The sequence below is a fragment of the Oryza sativa genome, chromosome 2, assembly GCF_034140825.1.
Source record: "Oryza sativa Japonica Group chromosome 2, ASM3414082v1".
NCBI lineage: Eukaryota > Viridiplantae > Streptophyta > Magnoliopsida > Poales > Poaceae > Oryza > Oryza sativa.
This window is the reverse complement of record NC_089036.1, coordinates 18,684,467-18,703,827: the sequence shown is the minus strand read 5'-3', so window position 1 is coordinate 18,703,827 and position 19,361 is coordinate 18,684,467. Positions and strand designations below refer to the sequence as shown.

General features: G+C 45.6%; 4 protein-coding genes across 6 annotated transcripts; 2 read left to right on the top strand and 2 right to left on the bottom strand.

The window, feature by feature from the left end:
* Positions 1 to 555: 555 nt before the first annotated feature.
* Positions 556 to 3,165, top strand: LOC4329451 (protein SICKLE). Its single transcript, XM_015767631.3, has 2 exons — positions 556 to 955; positions 2,215 to 3,165. The coding sequence occupies exons 1-2, from the start codon at positions 664 to 666 to the stop codon at positions 2,883 to 2,885; spliced, it is 963 nt and encodes a 320-aa protein (XP_015623117.1). The 5' UTR covers positions 556 to 663; the 3' UTR covers positions 2,886 to 3,165.
* An 853-nt stretch (positions 3,166 to 4,018) lies between these two features.
* LOC4329450 (acetolactate synthase 1, chloroplastic-like) lies at positions 4,019 to 6,367 on the bottom strand. The gene has a single exon (NM_001416622.1). The coding sequence runs from the start codon at positions 6,270 to 6,272 to the stop codon at positions 4,338 to 4,340; it is 1,935 nt and encodes a 644-aa protein (NP_001403551.1). The 5' UTR covers positions 6,273 to 6,367; the 3' UTR covers positions 4,019 to 4,337.
* Positions 6,368 to 6,591: 224 nt separating this feature from the next.
* On the top strand, positions 6,592 to 10,982 carry LOC4329449 (U6 snRNA-associated Sm-like protein LSm6). 2 transcript variants are annotated; one of them, NM_001416624.1, is made up of 4 exons: positions 6,592 to 6,800; positions 10,386 to 10,499; positions 10,580 to 10,630; positions 10,725 to 10,904. In NM_001416624.1, exons 1-3 carry the CDS (start codon positions 6,656 to 6,658, stop codon positions 10,624 to 10,626), a joined length of 306 nt encoding a protein of 101 aa, NP_001403553.1. In that variant the 5' UTR covers positions 6,592 to 6,655; the 3' UTR covers positions 10,627 to 10,630; positions 10,725 to 10,904. The 2 variants fall into 2 exon arrangements, with proteins under 2 accessions (NP_001403553.1, NP_001403552.1); NM_001416623.1 differs by having other exon boundaries at positions 10,580 to 10,982.
* A 941-nt stretch (positions 10,983 to 11,923) lies between these two features.
* On the bottom strand, positions 11,924 to 14,981 carry LOC4329448 (uncharacterized). Of its 2 annotated transcripts, none has more exons than XM_015770524.3 (2): positions 14,852 to 14,981; positions 11,924 to 14,745 (listed from the first exon to the last, which is right to left on the bottom strand). In XM_015770524.3, exon 2 carries the CDS (start codon positions 14,551 to 14,553, stop codon positions 12,349 to 12,351), a length of 2,205 nt encoding a protein of 734 aa, XP_015626010.1. In that variant the 5' UTR covers positions 14,554 to 14,745; positions 14,852 to 14,981; the 3' UTR covers positions 11,924 to 12,348. The 2 variants fall into 2 exon arrangements, with proteins under 2 accessions (XP_015626010.1, XP_015626011.1); XM_015770525.3 differs by having other exon boundaries at positions 11,924 to 14,740.
* Between the last annotated feature and the right edge of the window lie 4,380 nt (positions 14,982 to 19,361).

The window sequence follows — 19,361 nt, the reverse complement described above, 5'->3', positions numbered from 1 at the left end:
CATCTCCACCATCGACGTTCTGCTACGACTACATCTACAACTCAAAAGCGATCGAGTTCTACCGCGGCACTCATGGCTTCATCAAGCGCGGGTGAGTACTGAGTACCCGTATTAATTTCGCATAAATAAGATAAATTAGGTGATCATATTAGATCATGCATGTTTCAAGAATAATTAGATCCAATATAATAGGGGATATGATCCTAAGAAAAACGTAGGCTATGCAAATTTGGGAAAAGGGGAGAAAGAGGTTAGTAGAGATGGGGGATGGTAACTTTATTTTTTATAAAAGTTATTTGATGATGACTGGGCTGTCACATAGACACCACGCCAGTGAGATGGTTTTAATAGTTGAAGGAGTCCGTTATATTTGGTTTTGCGGGTGTGAGATTTGAATCAGATCAGGCCACTAATTTAAGGGACTCATAGTGGACTTTTTCGAACTACGAATGCTTCAGCTGTGGGCCTAGCTGGGGCACTCGGCCCACAGTATCAAGCCCGTAGTCAACTATTCTTCTCAGCTCTTTAGCCCGGCCTCCCGAAGTCCCCCGTCTCGAGCCGACGAGTTCGCCGTCGGATTCTCGCAAAAGCGGCGGCGCCGCCGACGAGGACGAGGGACAGGGGGAGCAGTAGCAGGCGAGGCGCGGCGCGGCGCGGGTTTAGATGGAGGGCGGCGAGCAGGAGGAGTCGTCGGCGCAGCGGCGGGAGCGCCTCCTCGCGCTCCGCTCCTCCGCCGCAGCAGCCCCCTCGCCGTCGGCCGCACCGCATCCGCCGCCACCTGCGGCGGACGCGTGGGATCTCCCGGTGCGCGACCTGATGGACGCCTCCGCCACCACCACCGCCGCGGCCCCACGCCCGCCTCCGCGGTTCGACTACTACACCAACCCCGCCGCCGCCTTCGCCTCCTCGTCGGCTGCTTCCCACAAGCGCAAGGTCGCGGAGCCCCCGCCTCCGGGTAGCCTACACACTTGTTCCTCTCTTAGGCTTACTAATTGCTCTTCTTCCAACGTTTACTGCGAACGCCCAAGGTAGCTTAGGATAAATTACATGATGTGATTTGCTTCTTAGGGTTTCCACTTCCATCAGGGATAGCATAGTGGTCACTGATTCCAGTTCGATTAGGCATTTCATCCTAATTAATTGAAGTTCATGCGCTATTTTTACTCATGCTAAAAACAACTCAAATCTCAGCATGCCAAGGAAACATTATTTATGTCAGGAAAATTGGCACTGGGAATGGTTTGGTGTTTTTAGGTTGTCTCGTTACATGCAATGTATACATACAGGCGTTCCACATTTGTAGTCGGGTGTTTATGTGTCTCTACATACACGATTTTTCTTCACTTGTGCCACATGATAAGAGTAACTTGACAACTTTCCCTGCTTTTAATCAAAGAAAGTCTACTGCTTAGATATATTCATCTGCAGCATTGATCTAAATTGATCTACATAATCTGGAGATAGCATACTTGCTTTGCTTGGTAAGATTCAAAGTTTCCGGGTTTAGATGTGGGTTTCTTAATAACACTGTAAATTTATTGTTATGATTTGATCTAAGAACTTGCTGGAATTCAGCTACCTGGGAACATAAAGGTGATACTAGAAAATGGGTATTAATCAGTAACTTAGAATGCTGCCTTTTAACTGGATTTTGATTCGGGCATAGAAACTTGATTAGGGAACCTTTGGTGATCTTCCTAGGTTTATGAAATGAACTAATTTTTATCCTCTACCAACAACCATGGTAGTGAAAATTCCCCGCAAAAACAAAAACCACCATGGCAGTGAAGAATGTAGGTTGAGATTAAGAGTCAAACTCTACACACTGTTATTACAGTTATTTTCTTATAAAAAGGCTTGTACAATTTCTCGGCTGTATTATGCGTAGGTTTTAATTTAGCCACACTGCACTGCATCTGTATACTGTTGTCGACTTCTGGTAACATGTTTGGGTTACCATCAAATTGGTTATCAACTTAGAGCACAGCAGAACATAATTATTAACTCTTGTTAGAGTAAATATATTTTATCCTTTGGTTACTGTTTGTGTTGATCTTTAAATTACTTTTAGGAGAACTGGAGTGTCAGGATAGTGAGTAAAAAAATAGGATGCTAGATTAGAAGTGCCTCTGCTAGATAATTGCAATTTGATATGATCTCATAATTATTACAATGCACAGTCTCATCTAATTCCTAACTTTGCTTGTTTATCAGGATCAGGGAACTATGGAAGCGGTTATCCTCCTCCACACCAGCACCATATGGCCCCACCACCAATTCACACTCCATCCCGATTGTCCCATGATTCACCAGGGGGCAGTCCTTGGCGAAGTCCTATGCAGTTCCAGGCTCCGATGTCAGGATACCGAGGACCTCCTCCTGGCGCTCCACCACCATGGAGCCCACATTCTGGCGTTCCACCACCATGGAATCCACATTCTGCTCCTCCATCTCAAGGCCTTTATCCACATCCACCTAGCTATGGACCCAGAAACTATAATCCTGGCCAAGGAGGCGGCCGAATGAACTATGGACCCAGAGGTAGACCAGACTCACCTTATGGAAGAGGGAGGGGCCAAAACAACTACAACAACCCAGGATCAAGGGGAAGAGGGGGAAGGGATGGCTCAGGCACTCAAAACTATTCTGGATGGCAAGATGGAAGAGTTCGCTACCACAAAAGCATGACTGATGACCCATGGCGGGATTTGCAACCTATTGTTGGCAACATAATGATACCCAGGGATGGATCCAAGTCCTGGCTTCCAGAATCACTGCGTGCAAAGAAGGATACATCTGACCGAGGCCAAGTCAAGCCTCCATCAGGATTGAGCTTGGCAGAGTACCTTGACTTGTCTTTCAACGAGGCTTCTAATGATACGTAGACCTTTGTATTGTTAAAAATGCTGTTGTTCTCGGTAGAGTTTTGTGCCCGCTGTGTTTCACTTTGAACGTGGTTCGTTTCTCATTTTCATTGCTTCCATTGGCCTAGGTAGTACACACTTACATCAGGGGTTACAATGTCCTGGTGTCCATTTACTAGCACTGTTTATGAAATTACCCTCATGATGTGGTAACATTTTTACGGTTATTTGAGGCACTAATACATGTAGGAAAAATGATAAACGGTAGTATAATTTATAATTTTATGGCTTGAGGTGTGGATACGTGTCTACTTGTCTAGGCATGTTTAAATGATGAGGCAACTGTTATCTCCTTGGTCATGTACATCGATAAGAGGTTGTGCTTTCCCTGGATTTTTGTGTGGTCGAACAGTAGTCGCCCCTAGAATGCCCAGTTGCAGGCTTGCTGCTTGCAGCAGCTCAGTTGCGAATCAAATATGGAGATTACTCAGATGAGGGGTTCCATGAGACCAATACTCCAAGGTCGGGATTGCGAATTGATTAGAGCACTATAGACAGCAAAATTGCATAATCCAAAAAATGTCAAATGGCAATACGTAGCAGTTCACCAACTATCATACCTCCGTCCCATATTATAAGGGATTTTGAATTTTTATTTGTATTGTTTGACCATTCGTCTTATTCAAAAAATTTGTGCAAATATAAAATACGAAAATTGTGCTTAAAGTACTTTAGATAATAAAGTAAGTCACAAAAAAAATAAATAATAATTCTAAAATTTTTTGAATAAGACGAGTGGTCAAACAGTATAAACAAAAACTCAAAATCCCTTATAATATGGGACGGAGGGAGTATATAAGAATACATTATGCCAAAAATAATCCTTAGCAGTCAGGAATAGCTTGATTTTTCATCTATTTTGCATGGATGCTAATTTACACGGCATAACTAAACAGAAAAAGGAAATACTTCATGCAGCCTCTCTCTATAGTAGTACCCAATAAGATCGACCGAAGAGAGGGAAAACAGTAGATGCAAAGTTTATTTTTTGCTGTAACTGAGGGGATTTAAAGTCTTGGGGAAAATGTAGTTACAAGGAGAGTACTTCGTGTGATGACAGTTGAGCAAACATAAGTTCAGAAGTTCAGAAATTGTTGAAACACTTAACTCAGAGCTATTGCATAGAAGTACTTTATTCTCTTATTATTGATATGTAGGACAAGAAACTTACATGATATCTTGTGATGCATATGCCTACAGAAAACAACACACTACAAACCTAGACAGCAGGAAGCTAATTAGGATTACCATGCCAAGCACATCAAACAAGTAAAACAGAAGAGCATATGGTTCATAGTTGACACCTTAGTTATTGATAGAGCACATACAAACATCATAGGCATACCACTCTTTATGGGTCATTCAGGTCAAACATAGGCCGGGCTGGTGCTTTGCCAACATACAGATTATAGATTAATACACAGTCCTGCCATCACCATCCAGGATCATGTCCTTGAATGCGCCCCCACTTGGGATCATAGGCAGCACATGCTCCTGGTGCGGGACGATGATATCCAACAAGTATGGCCCTGGAGTCTCGAGCATCTTCTTGATGGCGGCACGGACTTCACTCTTCTTTGTTACACGGACTGCAGGAATATTGAACCCCTTAGCAATAGTCACAAAATCTGGATATATCTCGCTCTCACATTCCGGGTTGCCCAAGTATGTATGCGCCCTATTCGCCTTGTAAAACCTATCCTCCCATTGCACCACCATACCCAAATGTTGGTTGTTCAACACCATCACCTTCACAGGGAGGTTCTCAATGCGGATCAATGCCAGCTCCTGAATGTTCATGAGGAAGCTACCATCCCCATCAATATCAACAACTGTGACACCTGGGTTAGCCACAGAAGCACCAGCTGCAGCAGGCAGCCCAAATCCCATTGCGCCCAGACCAGCCGAAGACAGCCACTGCCGTGGCCGCTTGTAGGTGTAATATTGTGCCGCCCACATCTGGTGCTGCCCAACACCAGTAGCGATGATTGCCTCACCTTTCGTCAGCTCATCCAGCACCTGAATGGCATATTGCGGTGGGATCTCTTCACCAAAAGTTTTGTACCCCAGAGGAAACTCCCTCTTCTGCTGGTCCAACTCATTGTGCCATGCACTAAAATCAGAACTTGTCTTTGTTGTGCTCTGTTGTAGCAGAGCATTCAAGCCCTGTAAAGCAAGCTTAACATCTGCGCAAATTGACACATGTGGTTGCTTGTTCTTTCCAATCTCTGCTGGATCAATGTCAATGTGCACAATCTTGGCCCTGCTTGCAAAAGCCTCAATTTTCCCTGTCACACGATCATCAAACCGCACACCAAACGCAAGCAACAGGTCAGCCTTATCCACGGCATAATTTGCGTACACCGTGCCATGCATCCCAAGCATGCGCAGGGACAACGGGTCGTCACTGGGGAAATTGCCGAGGCCCATCAGAGTGGTTGTAACTGGGATACCAGTCAGCTCAACAAACCAGCGCAATTCGTCACCAGATGCAGAGCAGCCACCACCGACATAGAGAATCGGGCGCCGTGACTCGCCAACCAGACGCAAGACCTGCTCAAGCAATTCTGTCGCGGGTGGCTTGGGCAGGCGTGCGATGTACCCTGGTAGATTCATCGAGGTGTCCCAGACCGGCACGGCCATCTGCTGCTGGATGTCCTTGGGGATGTCGACCAGCACCGGGCCAGGACGGCCCGAGGACGCGAGGAAGAAGGCTTCCTGTATGACGCGGGGGATGTCCTCCACATCAAGGACAAGGTAATTGTGCTTGGTGATGGAGCGGGTGACCTCGACTATGGGCGTCTCCTGGAAGGCGTCGGTGCCGATCATGCGGCGGGGGACCTGGCCCGTGATGGCGACCATCGGGACGGAGTCGAGCAGCGCGTCGGCGAGCGCGGACACGAGGTTGGTTGCCCCGGGGCCGGAGGTGGCGACGCAGACCCCGACGCGGCCGGACGCGCGCGCGTACCCGGACGCCGCGAACGCCTCGCCCTGCTCGTGGCGGAAGAGGTGGTTGGTGATGACCGGGGAGCGCGTCAGCGCCTGGTGGATCTCCATGGACGCGCCGCCCGGGTAGGCGAACACGTCGCTGACGCCGCACCGCTCCAGCGCCTCCACGAGGATGTCCGCGCCCTTGCGGGGCTCGGCCGGCCCCCACGGCCGGAGCGGCGTGGCCGGCGGCGCCGGGGACGGCGGGGTGACCGGGGACACCGCCGAGCACCTGACCGCCGCCGCCCCCACCCGGCCTCGAGCGGGAAGGACGTGGTGTCGCTGGTGGTTCTTACGGCCGGTCTTGGCCGTCGCGGCGGCGGACAGGGCGGCGGCCGCGGCCGCGGCGGTCGTAGCCATGGTGGGTGGTGGCGGCGGCGGCGGCGGCGAGGGTTTCTGGGTTTGGGCGAGAGGGAGAGAGGGGTGGAGAGTGTGGGGGTGTGGGTGTTTTGTCCGCGCGCGGTGACGCAGCGTGAGGCGATGTGTGGCTCGGATGGGATCGTGTGGGGCCACGTCACAGTGGGCCCCATATGTCGGTGGGATAGGATGACACACAGCCACGTCGGGGTCGATCTGGGCCCGCGTGTCAGTCGATTGGATGAGGATGACAGGTGGGTCAGTCCCAATAACGGGTGGAGGGTACAGAACCCGATAAAAAATCGATCTCAAAGTCGGATGCGGATGCAACCGCGAGACCTAGCAGTCTAGCACCCGCACCCGCACCCGCACAAACGCAGCGCAAGATGAGCAGTGGCGGCGAGAAGTCCGGCTCGGGCGGCGGCGGCGGTGGCGGCGGCGGCGGGGCGGTGAAGACGCCCTCCGACTTCCTCAAGTCCATCAGGGGGCGCCCCGTCGTCGTCAAGCTCAACTCCGGCGTCGACTACCGCGGTAACCCCCTGCTCAATTCCCTCCCCCTTTTTGCCTCAACCCTAGACCCGCCTCCCGAAAACCCTAGCACGAGACGAATGCGATGTTTGTTGTACCCCGTATCTCTTTCTCCTTAATTGGAACTCTGCGTTTCTTTTCGTTAATTAGTGGGGGGAAGGAAAGGCGTGGACTCTGTAGGATTTTCTTTTCGATTTGATGACCAAGGGAGATACTTATTTTAGTGCTGTTTAAGATCCTGCTAGTGCCCGGTGTAGCTAGGCCATTTGAGAAGCAGATAACCGTGTTTTTCTGTAGGACCTTCTCTAATCTTGAGCTATTTTGATATTCTAATTACTTATGGTTAAACCCTAGAACCTCAGTATGTTTTAACTTAGTAAGAGATTGCTACAGTATTTTTATTTGTAGGAACAACATTGTAGGTGGTTATCATGCTACTGACTGTCTTGTGTAGAGCCCTCCTATCATTAAGGGGCTTTTATGTTTACTAATAGTTAGTTTTAGTACCCATTTTTCTGTGAGCTACTAAAAAGAATATTTCCAATTCAACCTATGGTAATTTAAAGTACTTTATGCTGTATGTCCATTTACTGAGGATTATGATTAATATTTAAGAGGGAGGACATCTGTGCTTAAGGTTTGCATTGCAATATTTGATAGATTTATGCTAAACAAAGGTAATTGTGCATGCTTGAGATAGAAAGGGATTTCCCTTCTTTGGGTTTGATAATAAGGGGTTGGCATTCCATGATCAGGAGCATAGTGCATTTATATTTTATAATGTGGCTATGTGTATGCAGTTCTCAATTTCACATTGGCGGTACACCCATGATATATTTAATTGTTACCCAGAACCATATAATAGCCTAATAAGAGCATATGGTATTCCATTGATTGGGGCCTTCGGAAGTGTACCTGTGTATGTAACTATGCATATAAGGTTTACTTTCTGGTAGTTCTTTCTTCTCCTCATCACTTAAGACATCTGGATCGCTGTTATCAAGTCGTAGACTAGTCATAACGTCAGTCAAGTCAGACGACTAGAGGGCTACGACTCGACCAAATAGCAAGTCGCACAATTAGTCGTAGATTAGTCATAGCAAATCATCATTTCACCATGCTAATTGGCTTATTGTGTTTAGTACTTTAAATTTATTTCTTGTTAACTTATTGTCTTGCTGGCTACTCCATAAACCGTAGTTTATAATACTATATATAGTGCTTAGTACAATAGAATAGTACTAGAGACTATATAGTGCATCCATTGTTTTCACACGACCAAATCATGGACTAGTCGTGGACTAGATTTTGAATGGAACAGTTTTACCAGAAATACACTTGTTCTTTTTTTTTCTGAATAGTGTTGAATCAGTAGCTGCAATGCATAGCTTGTGCAATAAAATCATTATATACTATCACCAATTTCATGGAATCTTACTTATTGGAAATTTGTAACAAATCTATTTTATCCCCTGAGTTACCGTGTTGGTCTAAAATCAACTCGCATGTGAGACAAGATGAAGAGGACCATGAAGATTGCCTCTTTCATTTATTCATTTGCTGACTGCTTGCAATGCCACTATAAACCTAATCGGATGACTGGTTGTCATGTCTCCGCTAACTAGAGAGAAAGGGGGAGGAGTGAAGACTTTACGGGTACCTGTTACCAGGTTTGATGGTTAACATGTAGACTTATTCAGCCACTTATCTTGACACAACCATTTAGTATGTGATTGGTGACATTGGTCTTACAATTTTGTGCCACTGCTACATCTCTTTTAACAAATTGTTAGCTTTTGGCCCATATTTCCATGGAATTTCATTTGTGGAATGATAATATACAGCTGGAAGTTTGGAACTATGTACTCCTAGAAATGGAACAATAAGGTACCTTTTATAAAATAGGTGCCAGACTGCCAGTGCTTAGTGAAACAAGGGTGCTGAGTTAGTGAGTTCTATGCCTGGTGTGGTTTTCCTTTTTACTTCTCTTTTCTGTTTTTGAGCCAAGGTTAAAAGGCTGGTTGTAGACTAATCCCATGTATGTAGAACTCATCCATCCTGGCTTCTCGTGCACGCATGTTTATCAGCATTTAGTTTGAACACCAGATGGTGTAGTCTCTGATAGAAGCATATTCTATCTGCTTGCAAATAATGTGAACCTAACCTGTGAGCGTGATTCAGGTCAGTGGTTGATCTGTCATACTACTATACATCATCTTCAAGCTAAATGTTAGTCAGAACAAGTAGGCAGAATTCTTGATTAGTTTATGATCTAGAGCAAGCGAGGAAAGTATTGAAAAAGAATATATTGGAGATCTAAAACTTCAATCTAAATCAATGTCCACCCTAAGACCCTTTTCTCCCACAGCTCTAGCACCAGTTTTTCATTTCATAGCACAAAGCATCCCACGCTAGTACACTACAAAAATACTCATGCACATACAGTCATGATGGGTCGGAAACAATGAACTTGAAGAGATGCAGCATATGATATGCTCAGGTCTACAGTTTGGTAAAAAAAACAAGCAAGTTGAAACTCTGAGCACATATTGCAAGGTTATATAAGAATCATCAATGCTGATATGATTGGTGATTTCATAATTCATACTTCACCGATCACAAGCAACATTAACTGCACAATTGCACATATACTCCTGACATCAAGGTTGCAGGATCCTGAATAGCAATGTCAATTTAGATTATTTACCCCAAGTTCTGGCTTCACTGTTAAGAACGCATGTACATATGTATTTAACTTCAAGTGTAGGGTATTTTGTGTAAGGTAATCCAACCCTATTGGGCTCATTTCCAACCCAAGCCAAAATTATTATTTGGGACTGTTGAATAGTTGCCAAATATGACCCTCATGTTCAGATGAAAATGCAGCTTTGAAACAAAGCTGCTGTCTGCTAGAGCAGGATTTGAACCTATTCATGAGATGCTTCAGAGTTTTGAGGTCTTGAATAGTAAATCTATAAAAAAAAAGTACCCTTCTCTCTGGATTTGAACCTATTAGTAACATGCTTCAGAGTTGAAGGCCTTGTTTGGGTGGTCCAATCCTACCAGGATACCATCTGGGATCAGGATTCACAAACAAGGCCTAACACTTCGATCTTAGGAATTTGTTTAAACCACAGTTCGCTCTAGGAATTTGCTTAAAGCCATCATCATAGTGGTCACTAGAACAGCAGGTAGAGAGGAAGATATGAAGTTATTTATCAAAAGTCAATGAAGTGAGTTAGTTTCTGGTTTTGCATCCATGAAGTTTAGCGATTAAGCACCACCTTATATATAAACTAGCAACACTATAATGATGTGTCTATGAAGTGCACATTTACTTCTTTGAAATGGGCAAACACTAGAGTCTACATTGCAAACCTACCTTAATACTCCTTTGCTTGTCTATGAACGTTATAATCTTTTTAAGCTTTCACTAGTTAGGTTTTTAATGTGCATGGACTTTGAATTTTCCTGTATCTTTTTTCGATTCAAAAATATTAACTGACAACAAAATCCAGTGAAATTTGATTATTCCATTATGCTTACGTAAAAAGCTGATTTCAAATGTCTTTCATTGGTATGAACCAGGTATTTTGGCTTGTCTTGATGGTTACATGAACATTGCAATGGAGCAAACGGAAGAATATGTCAATGGTCAGCTGAAGAACAAGTACGGTGACGCTTTCATACGAGGAAACAATGGTATGCGTACAATGCAAAATCTTATACGACAAATATTCTGATACACAGTGCACTTTCTTATACATGCCTTGTGAATGCAGTTTTATACATCAGCACATCAAAGCGTACCCTCACTGATGGTGCATGAGAAGGTGAGACAGCATGCAGTTCAATGCCTGCCACTATCGCAACTTTGATTTCCTCTGTGATCAATCTCTAAAGAAATACTGCCTTACAATATCGTAGTTGCTACATGGAAAGAGATGTTTTCTGGAATGGAGGATTATCACCAGATATTTGTACCCAAAAAAACTATGTTCGATTTTAGTAGATTCTACATATTGTGGTCTGCTGCACTATTGATGTATGTGGTGATTATTGGACCGTCAGGGATATGGATAAGATTTATATCTTGGGGTGTCCTCATTCTTTGTGAACCACTACCGCATTATTACCCCATCAATCGATCGCCCATGATCCCACTGTTGGGTCACTACAGCAGCATATTCTAATATTTTAGTTATCTCATTGCATGATCCTCGGACAATAACGCTGGTTCCCAACATTATGACCAAAAACCGTCGTAAAATGCAATTAGGATCCTGTCAAGCATGCAGAATGACACTCGTTTGTGTTCCGCTGAAGCCTGAATGCCTGAATCCATCTCATTAGCCTGATCATCTTATAGCTTGCGAGGAAATATCATGTGGACCGATCATCTTTTTAGCCTGATCGTCTTAATGGTAGAATCTGATAACAAATCACTTGGATCCTTCGGAATCTTAATTCTGAAAATAAGATAACGCAAATTATACATCCAAACAAATTCATCTGGAATGACACTACACAGTAAATAATATACGAGCGTGCTGTGCTAGCGCGAAAACCGACATTGCACCGAGTGTTAACAATCGGAGCATTTCTGGAAAGATATACGGAGTATATACAAAAAGAATTACTCCAGTCCGTAGCGCTCCCTCCAGGTAAGAATACATATATTTACGAACCCCGATTTTGTGAAAATAAATGGGCAGAAAAGTAATAATCGCTTAGAAATGGACAAAATGCCAGCTAGTCTGTGGCTCTCTACAGCATCACCAGTACTTTCTGATAGCAATACATGCATACCTGGATTTTTTTTTTTGTGAAAAAAAAAGAGTAAGCAATGCTTACAAATGAATAAAATGTATGTTTCTGCTAACGGCAACAGAAAGTATAACTAAAAAATTAGACACAGATCCCAGATCATCCTTTCAGTTCACAATCGACATTCGAAAATAATTAGGGTATTGAGACATGTGCAGACGAATGTATTGAGACATGGAGCAAATAATTAGGGTACCAGTACCACAGTCCACAACTACATATGGGATTAACATTCAGAATCACTCCCCAGTGTTCAACAATCACTGAATTTGAAAAGGTATAGCTAAGAATACTATGGATTAAGGAAATACAACATATTAAGTAAATGAGTACAGATTACAGACTGGATACAGTGAGAAGCCCAGCAGCTGTCTAGTAAGCTCGTATGCAGAACTACCGTACCTTACAAAGTAAGGAAGAGTGACACCTCTTAGCAAGCAATGAGGATTGCCATGCCTTTGGCAACTGGCCTCATCATCATAAGTGGCACCCTGGTTATATTTTCCTCTATGCGATACCGTATTAAAATAAAATTAAACATAGAAAAGCCTTAAAAAATTAATGGTCAGGAGTTTTCAACATTAGCTGTTTACCCTGGTAACATAGTCCAAGTCATCAGCTAGAAGTTAGATCACATGATAGAGCTAAGAGCCAAATAACGCGGATCATCACCCAGTTAGTGCATTTTTGGCATGGCATTTTTAGGGATCCAGGTTGATGGGTACTATTCAGAAATTTCTGTCGTGGCAACTTCCTTGACCTCAGTGATAACCTTAAGAAGGTCAACTGGAGTAGCAGCAGGGTCTAATTCATGGCAACCTTTTGGAGCATTATTGCCTTCTTCCCCAGTGAGCAGTCGAGAAGGAACCCTATGTGAGAAGCGGAAAAGCTCTTCCTTCGGTATCCTTCTAACCACATCAGAGTCTGTGCGCCTATGGAAGACCGCTTTGAAACCGGCAACTTTCAGCAATGGAATGACAGTCACACCTTGCTCATCAGTGAAATCATCAATCACTTCTACTATCTCATACTTGTATATCACATCATCAGGTGTAAGCTCATTCCAATCAGAAGACCAGTTTCGGTACAAAGCCCAAGTATCACCTTTCTTGGGAACAATCTTGATAATTCCCCGGGGGCCTTTGCTCCAGCTAACTCTATGGGAGAAGATGTTAACTGTTTCAAAAATCTGGTATCTTCCAACCCTGAAATCACCACACGTCTTTGAGAAACCCGAGGCAACCCAGTTAATTGGTGACAGTTCAATATTGGACTTGGAATTAAGAAAACTCATCCGGATCCTGAAAGGCTTCCTTGAAATAACTTTCTGCACCATCGCATATAGACGAGGCATGCCATCTTCGCTGTCATATGTAGCCCACACCTGATCATTATCAAAAGTTCTTTCTGTGCGATCTTTATCAAAATCATAAAAGTCTGGGTCTGGGACATCAATTGACACAGGCACACGCTTCTGTTCCAGATTATTCTCATCAGTTGCTGGATTTTCAACATCAGCACCTTTTGAGTTACATATCTTGAATTTATGGCTTGGATTATGAGGGAGGATGCCGTTCCCCTTTACATCGTGGTCCACGTGATTTTTTCTTTCTGCTTTCCCTTTGGCTGCAATATGTCTTGTTGCTGAAATATTCAAATCTTGTAATTTTTCACGGATTGCTGCCTTGGCTTTCTCAATGAGAAGACCTCGGGTGTCAAGTTGGAATATCTCCCTCATGACATTAGCTCTTCTTCCACTTACTGCTGATCTGAATTTCTCCACGGAAGTACCATTAACCCTTCCAACATCAGCAAGCACAGTTGTTCCTGCAGTTGCAGCCACAGTTTCCTTGTTATCTCCATTACAATCAACAGAAGCATATCCATTATTAATATTCTGCCTCCTTTTTGAAAATCGCCCCCGTCCTGATGTAGGTCTCTCCTGCCCAAACTCATTGCCACTTGACGAATAATTGTATATATAGCTCTCCTCATGTTTTCTTTTTGGTTTCTCTGAGGCAGTACTACTGTAAGCATTTGTACCAGCAGAATTATTTGTCTTGGAGTACTGATTCCATTGGAAGCTTTGGTTGTTGTAGGTCTCGTAAGTGTTCTCTTGTTGGTATACACCATGTCCCGTTCCTGGAACACCAGAGGTTCTGCTTGCTGAGCTATATGAGTGCTTGTGGTTCTGCTGCTGCTGCTTGGTTGACCAGGAGAACGAGGAACTGGTTCCATTGCAAGGATATCCAGTCTCCACAGCCATAAATGCATGGTGACAGTTTGGGCACAGAAGGTTGTGATTCAGGTAAATTCTCAAGTACTCATACTGCATCCGACAGCGATTGCATGATGTCCAAAATGTATCAAGTCCCACAGGACGTGTAGTAGCCTCTGCTGCTGCAGCAGCAGCTGCAGCTGCTGCGGCCGCAGAAGCCGCAGCATTCTTTCTAGCCCGCTTGTGAGCTTTCTTATCATAAGTATACAAACCATTGGCCCCATTAGTGACAGGATGATCCTTTCTCTTCTGATCATATTGCATCTTCCTGCTCTTATCAGACAACACGGCCCAAGCCTCCGAGATAAGCTTAAAGGCCCCCTCGGCACCAACCGACTTGTTCTTGTCAGGGTGCAGCTGGAGTGCTAGCTTTCTGTACTGTTTCTTCACCTCCTCCTCATCAGCAGAGGCACTGAGAGACAGGATCCGGTACCAATCGTTCTCGCCGTCAACCTTCGATTCGGAAGCAAGCAGAACCTCAAGCGTCGAGACCATCTGGGAAATGCCGTCAAGCGACGGGCACAGGTTCTGCGCCTTGATTGCGGACCTCCGTGCACCCTTGACATCACGCGCGTGGAACTTCCTCTCAGCCGCATCCCTTGCTTTGAGAGCTTCATCCATCAGCGCACGGGAATTCAGCTCCACGTCCATCCTCACTTCCGCAATCGATCAGCAACCAGTTGGTCCTGAGCAGGAGCAAAGATTGCAGGGGCGGATCCAACTTGGGACATGGAGGGTGGGTTCAGTTGAACCCCCCCAAACTTTTTTGGGGGGAACAAACAACAAACTGTTACTTGTATACTCTGAAATTAAGAGAAGAGCTTCTCCCACCACAGATCTAGACTAGAAAGAGAAGCTAGGGTTAACGACCGCAAGCAAAAAATTTCAGACCAAAAACTACTCCCGGTGGGGGAGAGGGATGAATTAGAGAGAGGATTGTGATGCTCACCAGGATCCCCTCCGCTGCTCTGCTCGCTGGATGGAGATCGGCGCCCCTCCCCTGTTCAGCCGCGGCTCGTCTTGCCGCAGGGAGCGGAGGAGACGACGAGACGGGAGATTTTCTTTTACGCAGGGGGAACGGGGAAGATACTCGGCTACTGCACCTTTATCCCATTTTTCTTTTTTTTACATTGAAACTACAGTAGCTATTAGTACTTCATAACGATGACTGGTGTGGCTCACATAATATACATATGTATTATGTATACAGAGAAAAACATACAGGTGGTGTTTGAATCTCCTGAAGACGAGGATAAGTGTTTCACGTAAAACGAGGTGGTAATAACGTGTGATTAATTAAGTTTTAATTATTTACAAACTAGAAAATTGGATTGATCTTATATTTTAGAATGACTTTCGTATAGAAAGTTTTCGCACGAAACACACCGTTTATCAGTTTGAAAAGCATGCCACGAGTATCCAAAAGTTTATCCAACTTTTTATTGGAGAAAAGAACGAGGCCATAATTAATTCGGTTGAGAATTACGCCATCAACATACTCCTCAGACTATCAGCAACAACCGGTTGTCGCTCTACACACTGCCATCACCATTCTTTCTCCGTGAGCCACCATCATTCCTTCTGTCCGTTTTTACATGCGCAACCGTACCCTCTAATCACCGGTATATCTTTTCTCCTCCTTCGTCTCCATAACATTGTATTTTTCCCTAAATTTTATTTGAAGGCTTAAAAAACAGGAACTTTTTTCCCTCAAACTTGTAGTCAAACTCAAAAAGAAAATTTGGGCTACTAGTGGTAGGAAAAAAAAACTAGACCATGTGTTGTGTATTAAAAAAAATTCCAACCTGTTTCGATGCCCCCCTCATTTGATGCCAAAAATTAATTTTCATGTCTGCCCAAACTTAACCATAGTTAGCACAAACACAGGGGCTTTTCTGTCATTTTCATGCCCTAATAAAGAGCACCATTACTGAAGCAAATTAATAACCTGGGTACCGATTTAAACTCAACTTCAGCTTTTCCCTGTCCTAATCATGGCTGGAATTTTGATGTTAACATAGGTCACCCACATGCGAGAAGGTCAGAAATACCCCTTGTGGGCCCACTAAAAAACCACCCTGTCTATACGTGTATGAACAATTATTTTATACGTATATCTGGCACTTTATTCCGGGGGTATTTCAGTAAACCTCGTCTCAGTGGGTAACCCGCTGCTGTGGTTGGCTTAACCGAACCCCAGGGGCAAATTTAGGTTTTCACATCATAGTACAGGAAATGTCTCTCTTAACCCTTAGTATACTATTAAAATTCTTTTTTATTGTTGCTGTTGCTGGATGCCTGCCCCTGTGCCTGTGTACGTGTATGCGTTTGAGCAACTTTCTGCACACTGTGGGACCCATCCTTCATGTCTCACACCTCTTTTAAGTACACACACTCCTCTTCCACATCATCATCACTGACCACACACACACACACTACTTTTAGCGTTTCTGTACTGTGCCAGCTGAAAAAATTGTATAGCTATTGCAGCTAAAACACTGACACTGTTGCTAGTACTGCTTCTCTAGTTGTTGTTATTGCAGTGGTGGTTAACAAAGGTCATTAGCATTGGCCATATCATGATATCACAACAAAGCACTGTCACTTCAAGGAGAGTAGAAGATGCATGTCTCATTATGTTTGATCAGAAACATGCTGATAAGCTACTAACTGCTAAGCTGCAATGGTGTTAGCAAGTTGCTCAAGAAAGAGCACTTGTGGCTGGAAACCTGGAACTGATGAGCACTGAGCGGCAGAGCTGTGGAGTGATCCATTCTGGAGTATATCTTGGCAATTGCATTAGGTCTTTGTGTTGAGCAGCTGAATGTTTTGTTCTCATAGACCCTTCGATCTGAAGAAAGATCAACTGCAATTTGGTGTTCCAGGTTCCAACTTACATTTCTTTGGAGTAGTACGCAACTGCAAGTAGTCTGCATGTGGATCGTCCTAAATGAGTTGGAAGATATTAGTGCGCAGGCCGTTCCAGATATGCAGAGAGCAGAATGCAATGTGAGTTGGATAGGCAGCAGTTGAGAGCTTCTTTCTCAGGATCTGAATGCTGAAACACCCAGAAGCTGATCTTGCACTAGCTGATGCAATTTAATGGTTTAGCAACTTGAAGCAGGAGTAGCATCTGAGCTGCTGGGACTAGGAGCCATGCAATGCAAGTTTACTTGAGCTGAGCAATGCAAAGTTTACTTAATACTAAATCTGTCAGACTGGAGTTCGTTTAGTTTGGTGTCATCACAGTCCAGTTTAAGAAAATGTATCATATTCATACTTCTCCAGGGCTTTGTTTTCACAGTAGATTGCATGAATGTTCCTCCATCTTGTTACGACCGAATTCCGAGACCTTACACAAAAAAAATCATTCTTAGAAATGGCCACTACTAACTGCAATTGCAGTGGAACCATGACTGCAGTGAAGCAGGCTGAAAGAGAGATCTAATGGGAATCACCAGGATCATCAGGGCTGAAAGGAATGCAGTGGCTGATGCAGGGGCTGTTGTTGTTCAGGTTCAGAGTACTTGATGCAAGTGAGAAAGTAGAAATGTCGTACGGTAGCTAGTGCGATGCAAAGAGTTGTTCAGAACATCTGCGAGTCTGCAGGATTCAACTCTTGTTTGATTGATCATAGATTGTGCTCCCATTTTACCAGCCTCGGTGTCTTACACATGAATCATACAGAAGTCAGTTGAAATTCGTGTCTCTTGCGAAAATCCTCAAGGCTCCTTGTTCCAAACAAGCCTTAATTGGGCTGAATTTTCTTGGGCTGACAAGCCCAGGAATATTTGTTTTTGCCAACTACTCTTTCCATCCATGGTCATGACCTCTGTCGCTGGATGAGGTGAGACACCATTACAAGACGGCCTTGGCGGCGCTGCGGGCGTCCATCAGCGCGGTGCCATTAGTATTACAAAATCATCCCAAAGCACAAAACCAGATATATCTCATCCCTCAATTTATAAAACAGGGTCACTTTGGATCGTTATGTGGTTTTGACCCCAATTTTTTCTGACGTGACAGCTAAGTCAGCATGGGCCCTACATGTCAAAGTGACACATCATCCCCTCTCTTCCCACCTCTTCTCTCCCTTCCTCCTCTCTCTCACTCTTCTCTGGTAGGCCGGCCGCGGGGTGAGGCGGGAGAGCTGGAGGGCGGCGGCGGTGACGACGACACGGGAGAAGGGAGGGCATCACCGCGCATGTGAGCTTGGGGTCAGAGAGGCTTGGGAGGCAGGAGAAGGAGGAGGGCGTTGATGTCCACGACGGTGGCGATGCGAGAGAAGGGGAGGGCGTCGTCGCGTGGGCGAGCTCGAGGACGGAGACCCCAGCGGCGGCAAGGTAAGTGACCTCCACAGCATCGCGAAAGCACGGCGGCAGCCTGGCAGAGCTCTGCAACGGCCAAGGATGGGCCCGGGGAGGCGGCAGCCTGGCGAAGCTCCGCGACGGCCAAGGATAGGCCTAGGGAGGTGGCAGCGAGGCGTGAACGACGATGAGGGGGCGTGCAGCGGTCGTGTGCGGGCGTCCTTGGTGGCCGTTGGGTGGTGGAGCTCGAGGACAGGGAGGTTGCCGACGCGCCGTGTCCAGTAGCATCAAGGCCCGAGGCCCTGTCGGCAATGGCGCGGAGGTCGTGGGCGGTGAGCCCGCCATGTCTAGGTTTGTCGAGGCCTGGGTCGCCAAAGACAAGTGCGTGCTTGCGTGGGTCGTCGACAGGGAGGCGGGGGTCCTCAACGGCAGGCGCGATGCCGTGGAGGTCGCTCACCTCGCCGCTGCCAGGATCTCCATCCTCGAACTCGCCCGTGCGGCGACGCCCTCCCCTTCTCCCGCATCGCCGCCGCCGCCACGGGTGCCGACACCCTCCTCCTTCTCCCGCCTCCCAGGCCTCTCCGACGGTCCAACCCTGAGGTCGCACGCGCGGCGATGCTCTCCGTTCTCCTGCGCCGCCGCCCTCCTTCTTTCCCTCCTTGCCCCATTAGCCTCGTCCCCACCCGTTAGCCGGCTGGCCTACCAGAGAAGATTGAGAGAGAGAGAGAGAGGAGGAACCGAGGAAGGGAGGGAAGAGGGGGGAGAGAGGGTGATGACGTGTCACCCTGACATGTGGGACCAACACGGGTCCCACACGGACTCAGCTGTCACGTCGGATAAAACCGGGATTAAAACCGCCTGAGGATACAAAGTGACCCGATTTTGTAAATTGAGAGATGATATATATCTGGTTTTGTAGTTGGGGAACGATTTTGTAATCCGATGACAAGATGAGGGACCTTCGATATACTTTTTCCTGCAAAAAATACATGACTCCACTAAATCATGTTCCCTCTCTCCAAATCAAGCAAAGGCCGTGCATACTCGCGAAAAGTCGACCGTGCGGCATAGATCTTTCTCAGTAAAAACTGAACCCTCATAAAACCAAACCGATCTTCTTCGCTTTATTTTACTCGGTTGATATTTTTTTAA

Coding starts and splice junctions, on each gene's coding strand:
- LOC4329451 (XM_015767631.3), top strand. CDS start 664: ATGGAGGGCGGCGAGCAGGAGGAGTCGTCGGCGCAGCGGCGGGAGCGC. Junction 956..2,214: donor CGCGGAGCCCCCGCCTCCGG/GTAGCCTACACA, acceptor CTTGTTTATCAG/GATCAGGGAACTATGGAAGC.
- LOC4329449 (NM_001416623.1), top strand. CDS start 6,656: ATGAGCAGTGGCGGCGAGAAGTCCGGCTCGGGCGGCGGCGGCGGTGGC. Junction 6,801..10,385: donor CTCCGGCGTCGACTACCGCG/GTAACCCCCTGC, acceptor GGTATGAACCAG/GTATTTTGGCTTGTCTTGAT. Junction 10,500..10,579: donor TTTCATACGAGGAAACAATG/GTATGCGTACAA, acceptor TTGTGAATGCAG/TTTTATACATCAGCACATCA.
- LOC4329450 (NM_001416622.1), bottom strand. CDS start 6,272: ATGGCTACGACCGCCGCGGCCGCGGCCGCCGCCCTGTCCGCCGCCGCG.
- LOC4329448 (XM_015770524.3), bottom strand. CDS start 14,553: ATGGACGTGGAGCTGAATTCCCGTGCGCTGATGGATGAAGCTCTCAAA.